This window comes from Fukomys damarensis, unplaced genomic scaffold (genome assembly GCF_012274545.1).
Source record: "Fukomys damarensis isolate Sample0158 unplaced genomic scaffold, DMR_v1.0_HiC HiC_scaffold_1, whole genome shotgun sequence".
NCBI lineage: Eukaryota > Metazoa > Chordata > Mammalia > Rodentia > Bathyergidae > Fukomys > Fukomys damarensis.
The window spans coordinates 16,579,213-16,598,456 of record NW_022900913.1 but is presented as its reverse complement, the minus strand read 5'-3'; the positions used below and the strand labels follow the sequence as shown (position 1 = coordinate 16,598,456).

General features: G+C 34.6%; 1 protein-coding gene across 3 annotated transcripts in view; it reads left to right on the top strand.

Moving 5' to 3' along the window:
* The window catches only part of Cdh12 (cadherin 12), a 976,411-nt gene that overhangs the window by 941,553 nt on the left and 15,614 nt on the right, over positions 1–19,244 (top strand). For all 3 annotated transcript variants that reach the window (XM_033757884.1, XM_010609463.3, XM_010609464.2), the window contains one exon: positions 4,090–4,226. In XM_033757884.1, coding sequence (XP_033613775.1) covers positions 4,090–4,226 — 137 coding nt within the window. The remainder of the gene's footprint in view (positions 1–4,089; positions 4,227–19,244) is intronic.

Sequence of the window (19,244 nt, the reverse complement as noted above, 5' to 3'; positions counted from 1 at the left end):
GAATGAGGGAAAAGAAAAAAATATGAGAAAATGAAAAAATGGAAATAAAGTGTTTGCAAATGGAGAGGGGAGGAGGCGGTGAAGGGAGGGCAGGGACCGGGAAAAAAATGAGACCTGTCATATGAAGGTACAGGATCCTAGTAATGAATGTCACTATATTGTAAACTCAATAAAAAAATATATATATAAAGAAAGTTGGTAGCAGCTTCTGTCTGTCTGGGGGCAAACAGTGTGTTGGTGCTTGGGATATGCGCGGTTTACAGTTTAAGGTTAACCTAGTACCTGCCTTGTCTGGTACGGGGTCTGTCATCCACGCTGAGGCCTAGTTTGGTCTTGATACCATAGAAAACAGCTGGAGTCACTCACCTTATCTGTAGTTCCCAATTACACTGGTCATCAGATTTGTCTCAAATTGCCCTAACTTCACATCTATTTTGCTTTTGTTCTAGGATAAAGTGTGGAAGTAATTATTTCCAAAAGATGACTCGGCACCTCTGTTACTGAGTGGCTAGCATTCACATTGACAATATGCGGTCAAACTGATCATTTTTGACCTTGAAAAAATTGTTTCAGCATTTAGTTGTCAGGCCTGGGATTTTATATTAATGCAATGCCTAAAAAGAAAGGTATCTGAAAGTTTATAGCACTTCTGTTACAATTTTGTTATACATTTAATCTTTCAGAAATAAAATAAAGCAGTGATTCTTATCAGTCATGTTAAGGAGTACCTAATACAATTCATGTACCAAGGCAATATTTATACAGACACTACGAAATTTTAAATATGATATTAGAGAATGAATTTTGTCATTTAGTGACATGTGCGGTATTACTGTATTGTTTTTTTTTTCAGTATTTACTTTTCAAAATGTAAGCCTTCTTTCAAATAGCAAAACACTTGATACTCATCCACGTTTATATATAAATCAGTGGTTCATTCCACAGTGTTAGGGAGTAACACATTATATAAATATGCATTACTGAGTGCTTACATGAGATATAAAAATATAGTTAACATGTAAATTTAAAAAATGTATCATGGCAAAGGGCACACTGGCATTAGTCCCTCACAAAGTACTTTCCCTCATTTCAAATGCATTTATACATCTTGACACCTTCCTAATTTCTTATAAATGAAAATTCCAGACAATTGGTTCTCATCACAACCTACCAAAAAATTCAGTATTCAGACATTTAAAATTTTTCATAAAAGCTGCTACATTTGTGCACAATTCTGATCACACATACAATGACTGAATTATAGATTTTATATAGGTGAATTGTACAGCATGTGGACATAAATTATATCTCAGTAGATTTATGGAAAAAATGAAATGTGGGTTGGAAATTTACCCCTCGTGCTGTTCCCTGAGGAAATCCATTCTAAATTAGAGAAGTTCTGACATAAAAGTCCTTGTCCTTTTCTACTTATCTGAAAACTTTGTTTATGGAGATCCCCTGTTCAGTTGCTGTCTCTCTTCCACTGACCCCTCCACTCATAATCTTCTTTACCAAGGTACATCCATCACCCATCACCAGCATTGTAAGCAAGTGCTGAATTTGCCGCTGGATTACATGCCTCTTTACTTGAATCTCTAAACTGCCTTTGTTCTTGCTCTGGATCTTTAGGTGAGATTCAGCATTATAGAAAATACTTTTGTCCTTTTCCTCCAAATGTATCCAACCCATTCCTTTCAAAGAGATGGCTCTTAGTCCATCCCCTAATAGTCCATCACCAGCATTGTAAGCAAGTGCTGAATTTGCCGCTGGATTACATGCCTCTTTACTTGAATCTCTAAACTGCCTTTGTTCTTGCTCTGGATCTTTAGGTGAGATTCAGCATTATAGAAAATACTTTTGTCCTTTTCCTCCAAATGTATCCAACCCATTCCTTTCAAAGAGATGGCTCTTAGTCCATCCCCTAATAGTCCTCTTCAGTGGTAGAGATCACACGTAGCATCTCAAATCATATTCTTACTATGACCATCTTAATGTGGCTGGCCCTCTTGGGTGTGTTTTCCAGAAATCACTGGCGTGGTGTACTTCTCCAGTGCTGCTGCTGCAGCTTCCTGGATTTCCTTGTTTCCCTTCCCTTTCTTTGAGACCCTCAGACATTTCCTTTGTTATTGCTAATGACTTTTCTAGCTTCAGCCAAACGTGACGCGCTGGAAGGTTTCCCTGAAGCATGGCCCTTCCTTGGCACTCCTGTGGGGCCTCTCTCTCTGACAGAGGCATAGAGGTCATCTGCTGACACCTTCCTCCCCATACTTTCAGGGCTAGGCATCCCGTCATCCCAAATATGCTTCAGTGTCTGGGGCCAAGGTGATGCTCAGAGAATATTTAATGAGTTATATGATTAGAAACAGTCTACATAAGCAGCTCTTACAGAAGTGCTCACTGATAAATATATCCAGTAGCAAACTTCTGCAGTTAGACATGGGCTTAAATTGACTAGAGGCACTAAAAAGGGCGACTGAGGGAAAATGCTTTCTCTTTCAGGAAAGCACGTACAATAGGGAGAATGAGGTTCCTTAAGTCCCTGTGCTTCCTAACTTTAAAGATGTCTTAATTTGATTTCTATTTTGGAGAGCATTCCTATGAGACAGTTCTTACATTAAAATCTGAAGGCTTCAGTACATTCTCACACTTCATAGCAGCATCTGAGATGCGAAAAGCAGGTTAACAGCGTGGTCCATGAGCTCTTCCTATAATGCTCAGCAACTTCTGGTTGGGAAATCAGTGACTAACAAATATTGACAAGTTAAACTCAGAAATCTCATTTGTAAAGGCAAACTATTTTTGATCTCCCACTGCAATGAAATGCCAACCACCACCGTTTCAAATAACAGGATTTTTTTTTCCAAAATAATAACTCTCTGTTTGAAGATACACAGCCCTTAAATGATATTTCATGGTAAACAAGGGATGCACTTGCTTTAGGCTGGGGATTTCAACAGGCGGGCTGCAAGAAGGCAAAAAATGTCATCTGTTCTCACGCACTGTTTGAAGAACCTTCTCTTGATTCCCAGGACAGAATAATAATGTTGATAAATGTATTGTGCATTCTACCTTGTGATTAGAGAGTCTTTCTCACAAAAATATCTATTTCAAATTGGTAAGGATATGGTCCAGGTATCAGCATAAAATTTTCAAGCTGTGTCAATTTGGGGAAGTTCTTTCATGTTTCCTCCGTTTGTTTTCCTCACACATTTCCACAGATTCACAATATTCTTTTTAAGGCTCCTGTGAGGATTAATATGTTAATATATAAAATAATTGAACATAGTATCGACTACACAGCAAGCTTTAAGCATGTTATTTCTTGTTATGATTGAAAATATTTCTATCCGTTAAAGTGTTTGTCATTATATAAAGACTTAAATAAATGCCATTTTCTTTGTTATTCATTTTCTTGTATTTTCTAGCCCAGTTGCTGCAATAAGAGAGCATATTTTACTACAGAATATATCTGATAATAAAAAGCATAAAAGGACATCATTCGCCAAGGTCACTGTTTGTTTAAAGAAAAGTGTCCTGATATATAATATAATAAAACAGCAACGACTCTTTTTTAATATGTTTCAGGGGAACTATGTTTGCACAACCACCAAATGGTCAGATAAAATCTTTTATTTTCCGTGATGTGATTTTTTTTCTTACCATGGAAACACAAAGATCCTTCCTCTCTTCTGGCATAAGGTTTCATAGCGTCTTCCAGATGTCTCCCCAACCCCTAACACTTTGCACAGCTACTGTGAAGGAATGTTTTACTGCTCAAAGATGTTTTAATATTCAGCAGGTTAAGGAAATCCATGGTCAGCTTTAAAATTTTTTGTCTCTGCTGAATTTTCAAGGTGTCAAGACCCTCAAATAATATGAACAGCAGGAGTACTAAATCTTTCATTATTTCCAGTTTCCCCCTGAGCATACTGACTTTGCAATAAAAAAGCTGTCATTTCCACTCCTCTTTACTTCAGTGGAGGTAATAGCTACAGGGAGCAAAATAAGGAACTCTGTCAAGTTTGCGTAACTGCCATTATGATAAATGCGTAATCGTTGCACATTTGCATCTATTCTTTTCATATACAGGTACTTCATAGATTGGAAGACTGATGGGGACAGCTACTTTACAATAGATGGAACCGAAGGAACCATCGCCACTAATGAATTACTAGACAGAGAAAGTACTGCGCAGTATAATTTCTCCATTATTGCGAGTAAAGTTAGTAAGTATGACACGGACAGAATCAATGTTATACTGCATCGCTTTGGATTTAATGCTTTTAAATGAGTCCCTGTTGTGGTGTTTTTCATTTTTGGACTGACAGCTGAGTGGTCTCATGGGAAAATTCAGAAACCTGTTCCTTTTCCTTATAGCCTAAGTCCAGGGAAATAGTGACAGCTGCCAATGAGCTCTGTTTTGCAAGATTGCATGAATGCCTGGTGTGACTTCACCCTTTTCCACTCGGAACTTTCACAAATTCACAGAAGTGCCAACTTCTCCCATACGCAATCCGTGTATCTTTATCATTGGGAGGTTTATGAGCGTGGTGGAGAGAAATAATTATCACATAAAATCACTCGTTGTGAAATATTTTCTGAAATTGAAGACAGTATCTTTAAAGCATCCTTTTTCCTTCTCTCTCCTTTTATTAGAAATTATTTCTAGTGAGTATAACTGTGGAATGTATTGGCATTTTAATTGTATTTAAGTAGTTGCTTGGAATCTATATGATTGCCAAGATTTATCCTTTGACTTGGTTTCACCTTGGCACAAAGAAAATCCAACTGAGAGTGACTGTAGGTCTTATTTGTTTGATGGGATACTCAAAGGCATTGTTATAGCTTTCTCAAGCAATAATTAGGATGGGAGTGGTAACATTTGGCTCTTGACATAGTCATTTGTAACAGAAGCACATTGCCTCGGCCTTGCTGCTTATGGTCTTTTGAAAAGCTGGAGAAATACTTCCTGAGTAGATTTCACCTTTTCTCCTTTCTTCCTTTAGTGCATCTAGCACACATTTACAACACTTTAGAAGGCAATTTAAATTTTCACAACCAGAAAGAGCTTTTGACATCATTGTTGAGGGTTTTCATTCAGCCTCAATTTGGGAGAAGTATAAACATGAGTCAGCTTGTTTATCTAAAATAACTGCTTCTAAACATGAATAGTGGAGGTACTATTCCTAGACCTCAGTGAGGTTTTCAGCTCATTTCATCCCTTTCAGGTTACTCTGATGCATAACAGTAGGTCTAACATAAGGCCATGAAGCTTCCTCCTTGTTTGTTAGAAGGCTTACTCTTGGGTTTCTGGCCTGTCATGTGAGAAGTCTGACGTACTAGGGATGTCACAGATTGGTGCTCACATGAGAGTTCCAGCTTAATTCCCTTGATCTCCCCACTATACCTGCCCTTCAGCTGGACATGTGACTGTTGCTACTCCAGTTCACTTGTTACCTGAATATCACAATATTATACTTACCATGTGAAAGGAATAGAACTCAGACTAATTTGTTTTGGAATTGACCCCCAAAACCTTGAAAAATATGAAAAAGTTTTTAAACAAATGCATCTTATTTATTTTTATGAAATGATAGAACATAGAGTCAATGTGAATTGGAGCTTTGATTCCTTGGGTGTGGGGATAAAAAATTCCTGTCTGATAGAGTGGAAAGGGCAATAAATAAATCTCTCCTTCTGCACCATAGAGTGCTCCATTAGTTGACACATTTTGGTTCTTAAATGCGTCAATAGTGAAGACAGTTGTCCAAATCTAACACTCTTCTTATGTGGTTTTTGTAAATTCTTGTGTGATTTTTGTAAATTTTTGTTTGGGGATTTCTAGGCATCACATTGGAATAGAAACGAAAGAAAAGCACCCAGTTATGTATCTTACAGCATCTTTATCCCCAGAGCATTTTGCTGAGAAAGTAGCCTTCCTGGGTAAATTGGTGGCAAAATTTCTCAAATTCAGATTTTTGCGGCTGTGTCCATCTGACCCTGAAGACATTGACAAATCCTCCTCAAGTTAAATAAGGTGAATGGCAGGCACTTTCTCTACTGAATATTTTTTTTTCTTCCTTGCCACCTTCTTTCAAATTGACCCTTTGTTCTGAGTTAGTCTCCAATATAAGATTACCAAGTTATCTGCCTAGCCGAAGTATCATAGCGAGAGCAGAATGCCAGCATCTTTCTTGAGCTACATTCTGTATCTCTGTTCTCTTTAAGGCGTTTTCCTGAATTTCCTTTATATTTGCTACCTTTCTTCTCTCTCCTATTGTATCTTATTATTGCTATATGCGAATTCTACTTCATTTCATGATAACTTTCCATGCTTGTTCTATATAGAATTTTCAGAGCAGCTTAACTATATTGTATTTGGAAAATAAACTTTGTTTTGAAGTTTTTTGAGAAATGGAGTAAAAGCCTAAGTTACGGAGCATGTCTTCTATGAAGCATGGTATTTTCATTTCAATGGCTGAAACATAGTAAGTGACAAGTGATCAAAGGCATTATATTCATTTGTACTTACTATAGACAATTTATCTGTAATAGAAGAATATTCAACAGAAAACTAATCTAACATAAATCTTTGTATAAACACACCAAGCACACACACAGTGCATATTTTGGAGTGGGAATGGTAGGCTCCCCTTTAGTTCCAAAAGAATGTGTATGGGTAGTTCATTGGTAGCTCCTCTCTTAGCTGAGGAAGTCTTATTTTCCCCAGTGGCTACCTAGACTCTCAAAACCATTATCATTGTATGATTCAAATAATAAGAAGGTCTGGTGCCTATTTTCAGAGCTTTCGGCTTCAAATATTTTGAGAATGGCAGAAAGTGTGAACCTTACAGTGTAACTTAATAATATTTGGGTTTTTCTTTCTTTCTGTCTGTCATTTATTTTCTTTTTTTGTACCAGGAATTGAACTCAGGACCTCGTGCTTGTGAGGCAGGCAGCAGAACCCCCTAACCTAAATCACCAACCCTTTGAAGTTTAAATTTGTTAAATTTATAGAACCCTAATTTATTGCTTATCATTATGATTAGTGTACAGGGTATGCCTCCTGCTGGCTGTAATGTTTATATCAATGCAATTTAGGAAACCCTTGTTAATGCTAGTGAATTATCTTGGCTCTCATTAGAATTAGGAATTAAGCACATAATGTGTAAGCAATCTAATAAAGTTGCCATACTAATATTTGTAAAATTGACCCATAGGGAATGCCATTATCTTCTCACAGACCAGTGAATGGATTTGAGAACCAGGAAGACAGTTTGCTGTAATATAGGCTATATATTGTATCTGTACGAAACTATGGATGCTGAATATGTGAGATAATCAAAGATTCTATAATATGAGATAATTGTGGGTTTTATATTATTTGGAGGAAGAGTTTCAAAGTAAACTTCATTCATATTCTAAAGCCTAAGACTGTCTTCATTGATCAAACTAGCCAGCTGAACAGGGAATAGCATCATGGTGAATAAATGAGAAATGAACAGCCCACACTTACTTGTTCTGCCAAGAAGAATGAAATTGTATAATTATACCCCACTGCAGAATGCACTAGCATATGTTTTGGGCTGACCCCACTATGAGATGTTTCAGGTGAAAGGAAATGATACAATGATTGAACAACTTTCAGTTAATTAAAAAGCAGTCATTAATCAGTGCTGCTGTAGTTGGAAGTTCAAATAATTTCATTAGACTTTTAATAATTCCTTTATGCATTACTGCTTTGGTATTTTATGAAATTGACCTTGAGAATTTCAAAAGAAAGGAAGGAAATCTCCAAAAATATACTTTTTTCAAATTATCAGAAAGTTTAAACAGGGTGATGTTTCTATTTATGTTTTTCTGGGGGATCTGTAACAAATGTCATTAGTAAAATACTATGGGAATTTATGTGCTAAAGCCCTATATTGTATATTTACATTATAAAAAGATCATAACAGAAACAGTCTTTTCTTGGTTATATTAATTATCCAAATGACAGTTGATTGTTCCATTCCTCCTAGAATAAGCAAAAAAGTCATTAAGCTGTCATACTAAATGCAATATTTAAGAAATGTTTACATGAAGCATTACTTTATTAGTTGGTATTTCATTGTTAGATATCTAAGGTTGCCTTCTATGATAGAAATAATTTATGTTGTAGTCTTTTTTTAACATTGAATGAGTGATATAATTTTCATATTCACAGCAAGGTAAAACTGTGAAATTGGTGCCTATTATTCAGGCTCAAAATAAATAATTGATTTAATTTTACTAACTGTGTAGAGGACCATCTCTGTATAGAGCACTGTTAACTGTAGAAAACTATGACTAGTGTTCTTAGACATTGCAGTTTCTGTAGGTAGAATTTAATCAAAGTAATACCTTTTGGTAAGTCATAACTAAAAGTATGTTGAAGTTCAGATTTAAATGAACTTTAGGGAGAAGTTGCAAAAGCTATGACTGACAACAATGTGGTCAGCAAATGATCTTACAGAAATAAATTAATTTTTGAAGTGATTGCTTTTTCTGTATGACAAATAGCCATGAAATGATGTACTGGAACACGATGGGAAAAGAAAACTACGATTTTTTTTTTTTTTTAGAATACTGAGTAATAATGGAATGAGCAGCATAGCCATTCTAATAGATGTAAGTACCTTAACTTGTTGGTCCCCTTAATAATTAATACTGCAAGGTGTGGATCGTATTTCGAGATTTAAGAATTGTTGCTGTGCCGCATCTTGTTGGTATGCCGGTGTCACAGAGATAATATTCTCCAAGTAGAATTGGAACCCAGGAGTCTTACTTCAAAAATACTCCGTGCTTTGGAACCCAGCAGTTTCCATGGATTCATATCCATAGCTTTATTTCATTTCTGTAAGTAAATGGTGCTAACTATAGTCAAGGTGATTTTCATATGCATAGATAAATATATCATAATGTAGTACAGAAGACTGGATGTTTAAATTTATAGAGCATGAATAATTCAATTATAATTGTTGCTGAATGCATCTGTGCTATACTTCTGTATTTGAGCTTATTAAATTCATTATTAAAATTCTATAATGAACTTGCATTTTAAAAGAGAAGGCATATACTCACAATAAAAGAATAAAAAATTCAAATGAATGATATGTTCTTAATAGTCAGGGGATTTCTCTCTATGCCCAGAAGTCAGGGATTCCTGCATCACTCTCAGACTACAGAAGGAGTTCCTAATTATTTCAGTGTGAAAAGTTTTTTGATAATTTTCTTATACATTTAAATATTTTGCCTATATCACACTCTCACTAAATAATATTCATTACATGTAACTAAATTTACAGTAACAATTGGATTATTTGAGCAACATAATATGTACTCTTCATATTATTACAAAACAATATTTTATTATTAAAGCTAGGTGAATATAAATATATAATAAGTCAGACTTCCTTAAATGTTCTTTTAAAAATATAGTCACTATTAGTAGTCCTCAGTTGGGAAATGAATATTAATATTTTTCATCATCTCAATTGGAAAATAATGAATGTAAACTCACTTTCTGGTCATAATGAATAGGCTTTGTGAGTTTTTCACCTTGAATGATAGTATTATAACCAAAGTTCCTATTTAAGATATTCAATCATGAAAATAAACCCAGAGGAGATGGGTCAACCAGTTTCTTGATCTTCTAATCAGGGCCAAGGTGAAGGAAGAAATTGTGCTGATTGAACACATACGCTAGATTGTAAGTTATGTAAGAAATTCCTGGCGTAAGACAACATTCATTATTGTACATATGAGTTTTTAGGTACCAGTTTATGGTTAAACTGAATCTTAGGAGGACTCTCTCAATGAAGTTGGAATTCAGCGGACTCATCAGGGGAAGATTCAGTTTCTTGTGGGTTGTTGAATTGACCTTTAGAATCTCACATTTTTAGTCTGTGGCTGATTTCATCTTCTTGCTTCATAAACCTCTCTTCAATTGGCATTTCACACCATGGCAATCTGTGTGTTCAAAATACATGAATCCATGGAGAGTGCCAGCAAGGTGGAAGTCAGTCTTTTTATATCCTAACATCAGAAATTTTTTCTCATCACTTTTGCTACTGCTATTCTGTGCAGCTGAAGCAAACCCCTAATTCCAGAAACATATAAGGACAGGAAGTTATGAATCACTGAAAACATTTTAAAAGTTTGTTTGCCATACTTGGTTCTTGGCAACTAAATGTAACTTTTCATTTTACTCAAATTTATTGGTACATTTTAGATACACATAGTGATCACATTCATCGTAGGGAGTTTGTACCTGTTCATAATATATCTTAATTCTTCATTTATCCCCAACCCTATCCCTTCCTTTCAACCCCTCTTCCCTTGTTAATTACAAAGCCTTTGTTTCCTATTTTCCTTGTATTCTATTTTTTTCCTTCCTCCTTTTAACCTTACCAACATTATATCCCTTCTCATTTAAACATTCCCATTTCCCAATATTTATTTTACATATTAGTCCTTATTTACACTTTGTTTTCTCCTGACAGAGAAACCATGTGATGTAAACACATATGTTTGATATATTTCAGCAGAATATAGTCTCAAAATGCACTCATTTACCTAGAAATGTCTGAAGCTTATCCTTATTTATGGCACAGTAGTACTCTATAGTCTAAAAAAAAAATCTTTATCTGTGCATATGTTGGTGGGTCCTTGGAATAATTCAAAGATTTAGATATTGCAAATTATGGTGCCATAAACATAGACTGCAGATTAAAGGTACAGAAACAACTCCAGAGACACTCAGCCACTTTATCTTTGACAATGGCCAAACACCTTCACAAGAAGAAAGATAGCCTCTTTAATAAATGGTGCTGGAAAATCTGGTTCTTCACCTGCCAAAGACTGAATCTAGAAGATTAAAACCAAGTCTCTCACCACGCACTAAGCTATAGTCAAAAGAGAACAAAGATCTAAACATTAAAACAAAACACTAAATTGAATTATTCTATCTATTCTGATAGAAGTCTTGAAGACATAGCTGTAGGCAAAGATTTTATGAACAAAAATCCCAATTGCACAGGAAATATGACAAAGAATCAACAAATAGGATATCATTCAATTAAAGAGTTATTTTTCATAGCAAAATAAACCACCAACAGAGTGAACAGACAACCAACTGAGTGGAAAAAGTTACCAGCTGTTCCTCAGAAAAAGGACTAGTATCTGGAATATGTAAAAAACTAAAAGTATCAGACTTACCAAATTTAAAGACCCGATCCAAAAATGGGCATCTGAAATGAATAAACTCTTCTCAGATGAAGTAGAAATAGCAAATAAATACATAAAAAAAATGTTCAACATCACTGGTAATTTGAGATGTGCAAAATAAAAGAACACTGCAGTTCCACCTCACTCCAGAAAGAATGACTGTTATCAAAAACATCAATCAATAACAAGTGCCGGTGGGGCTGTGGGTAAAAGGAACCCTTCTCCACTGTTGATGGGAGTATAGACTGGTGCAACCACTGTGGAAATCAGTGTGGACCTTCCTCAGAAAACCAGAACTAGAGGTTCCGTTTGACCCAGCTGTTTCCATCTTGGTATCATTCCTAAAGAATTAACAGCATTGAAGGGTAGGGGAAAGGAAATAAGAGAAAAGAAAAAATATGTGAAAACAAAAAAATGGAAACGGTTTTTGTAAATAAGGAAGGGAGCAGGGGGTGAAGGGGGGGCAGGGGTATGGGGAAAAAATGAGAACCAAGACCTGTCATGCAAAGGTACAAGATCCCAGTGATGAATGTAACTGTACTGTATACCTAAAATGTACCAACACACTCAATGAGAAAAAAATAAAAAAAGATTTAACAGCATCAGATCAATGTTATTTTTCAAAAGAAGACAGCTTAGTGAACGTATTACTTGGCTTCTAGGTCCTATTTACTGTGAGAGATTCAACAATCTGGTAGCATACATTAAATTAACATTCAAAATATAAAGTGTCTGAGGGAGAAAAATAATTTTTGAGGTCATAAGTGTAATATGTCAGATAGAAATTATCATTTGAGTTAAGTCTTTAAAAGGTGAAATATATATTGTCACGCAAGAAAAGAGTTTGTTAGGTTGAGGAAACATCTTTTTTAAGGTACAACATACATCATAGAGTATCGAAGTTCATTTTGAAAGCAGATACTGAAAGCAGTGCAGACAGTGGGCTTCACAGTGGGAAGTAGGAGCAATGCACTCTGGAAATAAATAGTCTGAGGCCTCATCCAACAGCCATGAAGCTGCACTGAAAACATGCCATTTTCACAATGGAATTCCAAGTCAGTCTTCACTCCATTGTTTATAGCGGTGTTTCGCAGCTTGGCATGTGTCTGAAGAGTCATCTCACCTCTTCAGCTTTTCCCATCTGTGAGTTTGCAGAACAGTACATTGACCCTGGACCTGCATTCCTGTGATCCACCACCCACTGCCATGCAGGGTGTCAGAAGCTTTGTGGTGATCGACCAGGGACTGACTGTCAAGAGTGAGTGTGGATTATCTCTTCTGTCTTAAAAGTAGTGCCTTTCCAAAAAGCAGTGATTTTTTTCCAAAAAGTTGTAATAATTCCATGCACATTCATTGACTATAGATATGCTTAGGGCAAGCTTATCTTTTTTTTTTCAAACTTTTATTTGCATTGGTATACTTTTTCAGAACATACTAATTAAATTCCTCTCAGGGAGTTGGCACAGGTACATGACACATTAATTATTTTTCCTTCCCAGTCCTCTCCTTTACTTCTCTCCTCTTGCTATTTCTTGGTCTCCTCCTATCCAGAATATCTATACACCTGTCTATACCACATCATCTATCTTTTATTTTCCCTGTATTTATATTTTCGCTTTTTCACATAAGAGAAAACACACAATATTTAAGTTTCCGTGTCTGACTTATGGACTAAGGGTGCATTTTGAATGCACCGTGAGGCCTTTTGTTTTTTCCTGTGTTCCTCAATGTTATAACCATGATCATCTATACCAACATTACCGGAGACATTTTTTAAGGGACAGTTGCGTGGACCTCATTTAAGACATGTTAATCAGGATATCTGGGAATGTTGCCAAGAAATATCCATTCCAATGGACACTGATTCTCTAGTTTCCTAAAGATAAGCACAGATTTTGCAAAGAAAAACACTGGAGACAGTCACAATGAATATCTGTCTATCATCTATTAATATCTATCTTCATCATCATCATAATCTATTATCTATTATCTACCTAAAGATATCTAAGAGGTATAGATATCTTACTTGAAGAGTGTAATTGTATAAGGTAATTGCCTTTGAGAATTAACTAATTTTGACTTCAAACTGATACTGTTTTTCGTCTTGCAGTTGCTTAAATAATTGTCTTTCTCTAACTTTTCATGGATGTCTGATTTGACATTTAAGAGGCTAGGTAGAGTCCACCATTTTCTAATTTTCTTTTTTCCCCATAAGTAACTATATAAAAGTATTTTTCCTCATTGAATTTATTGGTACATTTTAGGTATAAAAGTATTTTTTATTCTCACTGAAAGATAAGTTTGATTTATACTAGCCTTGACAACATTTCAATAGCAGTTGTAGGAATATATGAAGAAAAATTATGCTTAAAATTTCATGCTATTTCATAAAGCATTGCAATGTATCATATACAAGGAAATAATAATCATGAACATTACCATGATCATCAACTTAATTTCAAAATGGCATCATTTTTCTCACCATTATATGCTATGTGAGTATAATGAATCCAAATATATGTTGTGATAACTTATATTTTATTTTAAAATTTCAACTGCTTTGGGTACAGTACCATATCAAACTGCTTAGAAGTTCTTTAAATCAATGTAATTGCTCCATCAATATCCTATGTAAAACATTAGTGGTTGTTTTATTTTTTTCTTAATTAGTGTTTGATTTTTCTCAGGAAGTTTAATCTACACAATGAACTTTCCTCCTAAAGGTGGAAATTTTCCATAAAAATGTATTTATACAGGTTCAAAAAGTTTCTTTTGATGTCCTATATGAATAAAATTAAAAAATAGGGTGTAATTCTACATGAAAGTACTTTTATTGACATAATATATTATATTGTAATAATCTATTTGTATTGTAGAACTCTAAATTACTGATTTCTTTGTACCAGAGAGTTTATTGATATATTTTCTTTTTTGCACAGTCTATAACTCTGTGGAACAATGTGTGTGTGTGTTATATATCTTTATATATATTCAATTGCAAATTCTTCAAAATTGTTTGCAGCATATCACATGTTAATTAAACAGTGTTACACTTGCTACTTGTTAATTTTTCAAGTGAATATTATAAATACAAATACACATACATAAATCACATTTTGTACTGGTTCATATATTTATGGTTCTCTATATTTTAATACAACATGGTTAAGATTTGTATATAGAAAATATTTAGGAGTAAGTGAAGATGTAAAAATAGTGAAATTTAAAATTGAGGTGGGGTGAAGGAGGTATCAGTATGGGTGATTGGGTTTGTATATTGGAGAAAAGAGGCTAGGAGTATGGTAAGAGAATAAAAAAAATTGGAAACAGCATTGTTTTGCAGAGGCTTTAAGCTCCATTTTGAACAGGTTGAGCTCAATATGCTTGGTGATCTTAAATGTAATCAATCAGTTGTGTGCAGTGGTCCAAAAATCAGCAAAACAAAATGTTGAACAGCATACTTGGGACTTGTTACATATAGATTCTACTAAGTATGTGTGTATGGAAAATGAGAATTTCAATAGGCCGATTATGCGCCCCAAGATAAAAGAATGAGAAGATAGAGGAGCAGACAGGATTGCTGTGGGAGAGGAGAGCAAAGAAATTGGTTTTTCTATAAAATGGAATACTACTCAGCCATAAAGAATGAGAAGTTAGATTCATTCATAGGAAAATGGTACGTATTGAGGATATACCCCTAAGTGAAATAAATAAGTCACACATGTGTAAATACCAAATAGTTTCTCTGGTGTGAAAAACTATAATAGTACATAAGATCCTAATGAGATGACTGACAGTGTGAAATAGGAAGAAAAGGGCTAAAGTTGTGGGGAAGGTGGGATGGGTAGAGGAAGGGTAATAAGGGAAAAGAAAAAATGTGAGAAAATGAAAAGATGGAAATAAAGTGTTTGTAGATGGGGAGGGGAGGATGGGGTGAAGGCAGGATGGGGTGAAGGGAGGGCAGGGACAAGAGGAAAAAATGAGAACCAAGACCTGTCACGTAAAGGTACAAGATCCTAACAATGAATGTAACTGTAGTGTATACCTAAAATGTACCAATAAACTCAATTAAAAAGAAAAGAAAAGAAATTGACTATCAGTGTTGATGATGTTGAGATATTGAGTGATAAATTCTGTGACTTAGCTGAATAAAATGAAAATAAAAAAATTTAGAACCAGAAACTATGGATTACTTTGTATACACAAAAACTTGTTACTCTAACCATAGATCGCAGTGATCATCTTCTGTCCCATTTCCCCTCCTTCTTACTCTGAGATCCACTATTCTACTCTCAATTTCTTTGAGATCAATTTCTTAAAATTCTTTATATGAGTGCGATCGTGCAGTCCTGGTCCTCTGCGCCTGTCTTATTTCACTTAAACTAACGATCTCCAGTTCCGTCTTTATAACGGGATTTCTTCTGGCTAAATATCATTCCCTTTTCTAAAGGGACCGTGTTTTCCCCATGCATTCATCGGTGGCGGACAGTTTAGTCATTTCTATTTTGTGGATTTTGTGAAAGGAGCTACAGTGAGCATAGGAAGAGGTGTGTCCCTGAGACGTGATCATTTCATCTCCTCTAATATATGCCCAGGAGTGGGAATTCTAAATCGTATGGTAGTTGAAGTTTTAAATTTTTGAGGACTATTCTTACTGTTCTCTACAATGACCAAACCAGTCTATATTCCTTCCAGTGTAAATGCCCAAAAGTTCCTTTTGTCTCTGCACTTTTCCAAGCCTTGTTACCTCCAGTTGTTTTAATGTCATCCTTGCTGAGGTGACATACTTGATCATTGTGATTTTAATAGACATTTCCCCAAGGATCCCTTGTATTTTGGATTTTTATATAACTTTTGGCCATAAAATGATGATGATAATAATAATAATGATAATAATAATAATAATAATAATAATAATTTAGTATCATTTAATTTTAATATTAAAGCAAGGCATTTGAAAAGATTTTAAAAATTTGAAACAGTTACACATAAGGTGACATGGCATCTAGAGTTATGTAGGTTTTATTTTTCATGGGTCAATTCAAAGAAAATACATTGTTATTACAGTAATAGTGAGTCATGAGCCATATAGCTTTCTTGTGAAATCACCTACATCTAACTCATTTAGCTTCTCACTTAAGTCTGTTTGGTGGAGTATATTTATTCATGTAGATATTTAATTTGCTAGCATGGGCTAGGGACTGTACTGCCCTCCCAGGGATATATGAGGAATATGGAGCAGTAATTTTACTCAGGAAACTCAAAGTATCAAAAGCTTTCTGTTATTGAAAATATGTAAAATCCATGATGTGTTATTCTCACAGTTTTCTTTGAAAAAATGATTAAAGCAATTATTAAAGATTCCTTTTTCTTTGGAGATCAAGTTTTGTCACCAACAACCCAGAAGGTAATATTTGGATTTAGCTTAAGTGTATATAAATAATTGAAATACTTTTCATAGTTTGCTCAGTCTAGCTACAGATCCATACCACTGTAATTCAAACAGAACTTAGACATAGTTTAACTTAATTTGTAATTTAAAAGTGAATTGATTTAAAAATAAAAACCAAAGAAAGTATTATTCACTAAATATATCTTACTCAGTTTGTACTGCTGTAATTTAATTTCTTGGATATAAAATGCTATGATTCCACTCCTGAATTTATTGTAGTTGCAATTTAGTACACAAGCACAAAGTGAGTTTTAACTCTTACAGATATTTAAAAGTGAATGCTATATTTTCAAAAGCAGCAAAACAGCACCCCTATCTTTTAATATAATAGGAAAGTTGCTTTCGTTAGGACTTTGTAGTTTCATAACTTCTTCAGTTACATTTCTATTTGGTTGTGAGAAATGTTCTCTTATTTGACTTGTATTTATTGAGTGTCTACTACGTAAAAATATTTTTTAAGAAACACAGCCTTCATTTTCAAGTGTAGAAAGGGGTTCTCAGCATGGTGACAAGGGTGCATTATAATTTTGCCTCACTGATTAGGGGTCCCTCATTTCTGGGGCAGAGCTGAGGCTGTGTGCTTTACGCTTTCTTGTCTTTGACAGGCTTAGTAGGTATCTCAGGACAGGGAGGAGCACACTGAGGTTTACATTCACAAATTACAGGGAAGATTGTGAGAGTCTTCGCACCTATATGCAGGTGTTTCAAGACATACAATTTGAAAAATTTGTACCTCAGTATGATACTTCATCAAATTAATTTGATGTGGATTTCCAGTATACTGCATAAACACAAATGTAGATAAACTATTGCCTTTTCTTTGCTTACTGTGAAACCACTCAGCAATAAGAATAATAGTGTGGAAACTGTATGTTTAGGTAAATTCTCTTTTAGATATAAAGTTGCACTTTTCTAGGACTTATCAAAGTCATGTGTATTTACTAGTGAATCAGAATGTAAAAGAGATTCATTGGAGAGGCTGACATTCTTTAACTTGAGTGTATTCTTTCTTCCCTACCCTTGAATTTGAAATGGGGCTCATGAGTGCCCTGAATAACACAGAGGAGAAATATTGTTGTAATTAACGCAGGTCATAAAAGCATTAGTTTCTGTTTTGATTTCCCTTTCTTGGCATGCATTTCCTCCAGTTATAGCCACCATGTTAGTGGTAGGCCTAGGGGATGTGCAGAACCCATGGATAAGTTCTTTTGTTCACTTCTCCAGATCCTACCTGGCTGACTTCGACATTAAGCACCAGAATTGCGCATAAGTAAAATGCCATGCAATTCCAGCAACAGAAAATGACTCCAAGGAGCAAGGCTAGGTTTGTTCAGTATTATTTTCAATATTTCTCATCTCCAGATTTATTTACTTCTTACTGTAAAACAGATTACCAAAAAATTTAGGTCAGGAATTCTGAAAGGGTTCATCTAAAAGGGATGGCTTTCTGTCTGAATACCTTCTTTCAGAAAAATTGTTTTTGGTTGGAATGTCCTGAAGAAACATCAGAGTACCATGTTATATATGCAAACATTCTTGTCCTGAGTTCAATTTTAAAGAGAAAATATGTTACTTTTCACCATGATGTCTATTTTCAGTTTCTTATAGACGCACTTTGCTGAAACAAACAAGTTGTCTTCTATTTATTGTTCCTTGAGAGATTTTATCATGAATGGATGTAAGATATTGCCAAGTGCTAATTCTGAATCTAATAAAATGGCCATATGAGATTTCTTTTCTTTCTTTTGCTAATACAAATTGTTCTTGATTGTTAAATGAATTTTGCCTATGTAGGCTAGTTCTCCTTTGGTCATTATGTACTATTTTTGAAATTTGTTGACAGAATTGTATTAATATTGTAAGTAATTGTTGTGTCCATATTTATAAAAGATACTTGTTTATACTCTAGCTTTCTTGTGAAATTTTTGATTGATTTAGTAACCAAGAGACAAAGTGAAGGGGTAAGTGCTTCATCTATTTTTTAAAAAGTGGGTGTGAAAAATTAATATTGTTTGCCATTTAAATATTTGATACAATTCTCCAGTGAAGTCATTAGGATGTGGCTTTTCTTGTTGTGGTGTCTTTTATTATGTCTACATTTTCTCCCATGTTTCAGATAAAGTATGTCTTATTTTTCTAATCTGTATGTAAGAATTTATCCATTTAGCTAACTATTTTCACTATACAAATATCTACCATGATTCCTCATTATATTTTATTTCACCTGTGATATGAAATCATGTATTTTCCTTCATTTGTACTTTAGCTAATTTTTAGTTTTCCTTAATAAAAGGTGAACTTCAAAATTAAAAAGAAGGCTAGGGATTTAGGTCAGTGGTTCGGCCACCTGGCTTGCAAGCACAAGGTCCCAAGTTCCATCCCAGTACAAAATAAAAAAAAAGTAATAAGGCAGTTCTGACTCAAATGATCTCAAAGCTCTGTAAGAGTCAAGATGTCATCAGGATAGTGTACAGATTTAACAGATCAGTTTTGCTAGCCTGAGAGAGAACTATAGAATTGTTTTTTTTTTTTCTGTGAAAAAAAA